Below are 6,024 nucleotides of genomic sequence, written 5' to 3'. Positions count from 1 at the left end.
GTGGCGGGCACAGATCTCGCGAGGCGCGGGAGGGGCGGTGCTGTGCCCGAGCGCGCCATTGGCCGCGCGTCGCGAGGTCTCCGAGGAGACGCGGGGTGGGCGGGCCAGGCCGCGGTCATCCCCGGGCCGCGCCCTCCAGCCGGAGCCGCCCACGGCCCTCACGGACCGGCTCTGCCCGCGACCCCCAAACCCCCCGCAAAGTCCCCAACACCCATCCTGGGAAATGACAAGAGGACGTGGCGGGAAGACATTGGGAATCTCTGGGGAGGGCACGAAGCGAGTTTGCACCCCAAAAACATCCTAAAACCTCCATAATTCGGGCGGTCCCCCAAAACTCCCTGGAGGGGCCCAAGGTGCTCCCCGCAATCCTGGGAAGGGACACAAGGACATGGAGGGGCACTGGGGATCCCTGGGGCTTAGCACCCCAAACCCCCTAAAATTCGGGGGGTCACCATTGCACCCCGCATTCACCGAAGTCCCCAACCCCCATCTTGGGAAGGGACAAGGGGACATGCGCGGGACACCCCACCCTCCCCTATCACTGGGATAGAGGAGGAAAATAAGTAATAATTTTAAAACCCCCGTAAACCTTGGAGACGAGGCACATCACAGCCCTGAGAGACAACCAGAGCAGAGCTGCCTCGGGTTTGGCTACAGACACATGAGAACACCACCATTTTTCATATTGTCATGTTTCGAGGCTCAGAAATGAAATCAACCAGATACCTGCCACTTTCAGAGTTTTAACAATGTTTTAAAATGAAACCAGGAAATAAACCTTTGAAATTTCAGGATAACACGTAAGTAATCCCTAGATCTGCCTCGCAAACCTTAGTGTTTGTGTTGTGAATAGCAGCTGAGGAAGCTCTGGCCACGAGCAGTACTTTGCTGCGGTGGGACGCCACTCTCCAAGATTCCTGCCTATCCTGCGGTACAGCTCACCTCCTAAACAATCCCTTACCCTTTGCCTGGCTGGATTTACAGCTCGTTTCTGACTTTCCACGTGTTGAGACCGCAGTTGTGCCGCTGCACTGCGTGCCTCAGGAAGGCACCGGTAAGGACACAGAACGCTCAGAGGGCGCGGCAGGGGCAGCTGGGCACGGAGCACGCACACAGCGGCACCTGCGGCACGAACGAGGCAGTTCTGATGGAGAAGGTGTAAACGGTACAGAGAACACACACGAAGAACGACTGTTCTTTAATCTGCCATATGCTGCTTTCAGTTCCTCCCCCGTCTTTACACTGTGAATAAACGCGCAACTGAATAAACTGTTGTTTGCGCAGGGTCTTCTTCCAGCAGCGCAGCTTCCACCTTTGCCTCGAGCGGTACCTCCTCGGACCGAGACCGCACAGCAGTCCGGGAGGAGCCGCCGCTGTGACCAGGGCCCTTCCCCGGGGCCGGGCCCCGCCGTCACTGCGCGGCGCCGCGCGCCCTCGCCCGGAGCGGAAGCGGAAGCGGCGAGGGCGGCGGGAGCCGGGCGGGCGCGCGGCCGCTCGCAGGTGCGGTACCGCGGTTCCGGGCCGCGCGCGGCGGGGCCGTGAGGGAGCGGCGGCGGCGGAGGGGCGGGCCCGGGGCAGCGGGCGGCCGGGGCGGGCCCCGCGGAGGGGAGCCCGCACACCGGCGGGGTCCCTCGAGCGGCCTCCGCGCCCCGCGGGGGTCGGTCGGTCAGCGGGATCGGGGAGCGGCAGAGGCTGTGTGTGCTCGGGTTTAATGCCCCGCACCTTTAACGCCTTGACGGGCCGGGCTGAATGTGTGCTTTGAGCCCGGAGCTGCCGTGCGGCTGCTCAGCGCTTCAGTGAGATGATTTCTAGTCATGGGCTAACCGATTACCGCCATGGTTCAGTTTCAGCACCCGTAGCACGGCAGCCTTTGAAAGGACGCTCTCGCCCGGAGCGCTCGGTGCTCGCTGCTGTCAGCGATCTTTGCCGTGCTCGGTGTCGGTCCGGCTGCCCCAGCGCTGTGTCTGCAGCAGGACTTGCCCCTCGGGCACGGCAGCAGCTCGCTTGCCTTTGCCCTTCCCCCGCTTGCCACCAGACTGACCTCGCAAGACATGGCAGGGAGCACTGGCTGTAAACGTGGGCTGGTTTATTCCTTTCCCCGAGGCTGGATGTGCAAGTTTCCAGGAGTATTTTAAACGGAGTAACTGGAAGAAAAATAAGGAGTTAAAAGATTTACAGCTGAGGCGTGAAAATTCCGCTTTGCGGTGTCGTAATTCAGATTGGGTTTTACTTTGTTACTTGGCACGGAGCTGGATCTCCTTGTGTCACTTACATTCATTCCCGTGCCTCTTGCCTCTTTTTCCATGGTGTATTTTTCTTTGAGATACCAGAATTCCTTTGTTTTATAGCTGTAATTATTGAGGGCTTGTAGATATTTCTGATCTGTAGATTTTCAGTTGGCTAAAATGTGTCAGGTGACAGATGTGTCCTTTGGTCTCTTTCCTGTTTCATACAGAAAAAAAGCTTTTATTTCAGTCTTTCCTAGAGTGGGAAAGCAGGCACAAGAGAGCAGCATAGGAGCTTTAGTCATGAGAGTGCTGTTCAGTATATTCATTTGCCTATCCCAAACTCCAGTGTATGATTTGCAGAGAATAAGAAGGACCCATCTCTGTGAGGAGCTGTGCACTGTAATTTTTTTTTTGTTGCGCTTGGCAGAAGCCAAAGTTTCACTCCACAAATATTGGCTGAGCTTCCCCCTGTGCACACAGGGAGTGATGGCTGTGACCATTCTGTGATGCCATCTGTCTGCTTCCCAGGTGTGGCATAAAGCAAATGTCGTGTGCAGCTGACCAAGCTGCTCTTTGGAGATCACAGCAGGAATTTCTGGTTTTATCCCCAGAGTAAGAACAATGTCTGAGTTATTGCTGGGAAACATTTGCCTGGAGGGGTGTAAACTTTTAGAGAGTAGGATTCAGTTAATTTGTCTATGTATATATACAGGTAGCTTAGAGCTACAGATATATAACCCTATTCTTTTTATTGAGATTGTAATAAAAAAGAGACAGATGTCAGATCCTGGCAGGTTGTTGGGTGTGATACATGTAGAATTGCAGTAGGACAATTGATTTCAGGTGCAGGGGCAACACAGAAAAGGAGTTATCCAGGGGAAAAAAAGATAAAGAAATGAAAGAGCACTTGAGTGCACATTGGGGATGTAGTAAATATAAATATACTATAGTCAGAGAGGGGCAGAAAAAGCTTGAACTTTTGGAGACTTTAATGGAAAGCCAACAGAAGGATTCAGGTCTTCTCTAAGCTTAAGAGTTGTGGGCAAGGAAATTCCACTCGTCTTTGTTTTGTTGTGCAGGCCAGAGAATACAAAAGCTTGAAAATACACAAAATAAAGGACAATAAAGAAATGACATAATTTTTTTTTCCTCATTTCTCACAGTAGGTTGCATCATTTGAGTCTGCATTATTTCATTCATTTTTTCAGCTTTTAAATTTGGCGGTGCTTAGTGCAGCCAGGAAATCCTTGTTTCTTCATTCCCCAAAAATCCTAAAGGACTGACTGGGGAGCCTCATCCTTGCTTGGCTCATCTGACTCTGGTTAGTGCACAGCTGCTGGATCTGTGCTAACACAAAGTGTTATTTTACCTGCATAAAATGAACAGCAGGTTGTTTTCCCACCCAATCTGAAATGTGTGCAGTTTGCAATACCTCTTAAAGCAAGAAATCCGTGGTGTTGGTGTCCTGGGACAGAAGCAAGCTTATTTGAAATCATAAACACAGAGGAAACTGGAATTGATCTAGGTTTAATTGCATCTCAGGAGTAAGTTTGTAAATTCCTTGCCTCTCTTCAAGTTTCTGATTTTGTAAGGCCAGGTGAGAGGATGATCATCTCATTAATGTATTGCATTAAATGCAATCTTAAAATCTTAACATAGGTCTCAATATATTTGAGATCCTGTATTTGTAAGAAGAGACAATGCAAAACTTACAACTTTCCTTCATCATTTTCAGTCTTCTGTAAAATGGGAATACTTATTGCAGTTCTTGGAATCTGGTTCAGCTCTTCACTTGTAAAAGCAGATTCTAAGGCTGTAACAACCTCTCTAACTACAAAGTGGTCTTCAACTCCTTTACTCCTTGAAACAAGGTAAGTGCATTGTGATTTTTTTCATAGTCAAGTCAGAATATGCTTAGAGGATAAAGTAAAGTGTTCTCTTTGTTTTGTGGCACTTTGGTTTCTGGTCACTGCTAACAGTAATAACATGGGACCGTGATCGCTGCTGTGCATGGGGAGATGGGAGGAATATTTTAGAGGAGACAGTAGTAGGTTTTTTTGTGTGATAAATTTCATTTTGCATTAGAACAAACATTAATAACCATAAACAATTATATAGTTGGTATTTTTTGCCTCATGAAGTTCTACTCAAAGCCTTAGAGAGAGGAGTTCAGCATGGTCTTGTAAGATTCCATAGCTGAGTGTATTTTACTTCAGTGTTGTAGGTTTTGATACACGTCTGCTGCTGGTGTGTATTTAGCTTGGTAAAGCTTAACTTTGTTCATGTGAGTTTTGCATTGATTAAAGTCAATTGCTTTGTTAAGAATTGTGCAAGTCACCCTGGGAACATTTCTTCGATGGTATTGAACACTTTTTTTTAAAAGATGTTGTGTAAAAAGAAAGTGAAATGCTGTCTTTTCAGTGCCAGTCTGCTTAGCACTTTCGAAATTCCTCATTGCTTAATCTTGTCATGTTTTAGTTTGGAGATGTCTGTAGGACTTAAAGAATTTTAAGTTCTTGTGTGCTTAATTTTGTATCCCTTAAGGGTATTACCAAATGTGGAGTTCTGTCTGTTTTACTGTGTATTGTTTCACATGAAAATAGTTGAGCATTGCTGGGTTTCATGAGCATGGCTTTCATTCAGAGGACTGGTGTGTCCTATTTGAAATTACTTTTCTGTAACCTTCTCTGGAGAAGCTGAAGACTGAAAATTCCTTAAGCAGTAAAATGCAAAGCACAGGTTTTAAATGCCAGGATTTAGATACTGTGATACTGCTGGGTAAAAACTCAACCTGAGAGAGTGTGAAACAGCAAACAAATAATGAAAATAATCCGCCAACGACTCGATCCATTGTATCCAAAGACTTTGGGTGGGGAAGGATTGTTCACCTGGGATGAAGTGCAGCATGATGCAGCACTGCAATGTAAAATCACTGCTGCTGGGCACTGCACTTGGCCCAGCACTGCAATTTATTACCCAGGTATTCAATCCCTTGGATTGGAACACGCAAGTTACTGTGACAGTGAGCGGGCTCCAAATCTTCTGTTGTAGCATCCTTTAGCATAGCAAGTATGTTACAAATGTGGACATGATACAGTATTTGTAGTTAGCAAAGTTTAGAGGATGAATTTCATTATCTAACCTTGTGTATGTACCAAATTATATGGAAATTATACCATGATTTGAAGCTGTGGCTTCTCCTTTTGCTTGTTTAAGAACAAGCAAACAGAAAACCTCCATCAAAGCTCATAATTACAGTAATCTACTGTTTGTTTCAGCAAAATAAACAAAAATGTGTGTTTCTCATAGAAGAGAGATAGCAAAGAAATGTATTAGGGAGGAGAGCTTCCAGGATGGACATTGCTGCCTGTTGTGGCATTTAAAGGATCAGTAGGTGCCTTACAAACTGCTTTCATGTACTGTGTGTTTGCTTTTTTGGTTATCCTGGGGAGCTTTTCCTAGTTACACAGTTTTCTGGTATAGGTGGTAGATACTGACTTTCTTTAAAACATTATAAGGTATTAGATTTGTAACTTGAGAGAAAATTTGTAGATCTAGCTCACTGTTCTCCTCTTACCTAGTGAATTTTTATCAGAAGAAGGTCAAGAAAAATTCTGGAATTTTGTTGAAGCCAGTGAGAATATTAAGAGAGCTGAGCATGATGGTAAGTTTTTGTCTTTTTCTTGATGCTGACTGATGGTTGAAAAATATACCACGGTATTTTGTCTTCCATTGTGTTAGTCCTCATTTGACTTTTAAAATACTAATTTCAGTCATATTTTTTTGCTGTAATGTG

General features: G+C 46.7%; 1 protein-coding gene across 1 annotated transcript in view; it reads left to right on the top strand.

Moving 5' to 3' along the window:
- Positions 1–1,439: 1,439 nt before the first annotated feature.
- The window catches only part of UGGT1 (UDP-glucose glycoprotein glucosyltransferase 1), a 40,604-nt gene continuing 36,019 nt past the window's right edge, over positions 1,440–6,024 (top strand). Inside the window, exons 1-3 of the mRNA XM_014870337.2 lie at positions 1,440–1,500; positions 3,964–4,099; positions 5,810–5,892. Coding sequence (XP_014725823.1) covers positions 3,975–4,099; positions 5,810–5,892 — 208 coding nt within the window. The 5' untranslated portion in view covers positions 1,440–1,500; positions 3,964–3,974. The remainder of the gene's footprint in view (positions 1,501–3,963; positions 4,100–5,809; positions 5,893–6,024) is intronic.

Source organism: Sturnus vulgaris, chromosome 10, assembly GCF_052056855.1.
Source record: "Sturnus vulgaris isolate bStuVul1 chromosome 10, bStuVul1.hap1, whole genome shotgun sequence".
Taxonomy (NCBI): Eukaryota; Metazoa; Chordata; class Aves; order Passeriformes; family Sturnidae; genus Sturnus; species Sturnus vulgaris.
This window is presented reverse-complemented; position numbering and strand designations above follow the sequence as displayed.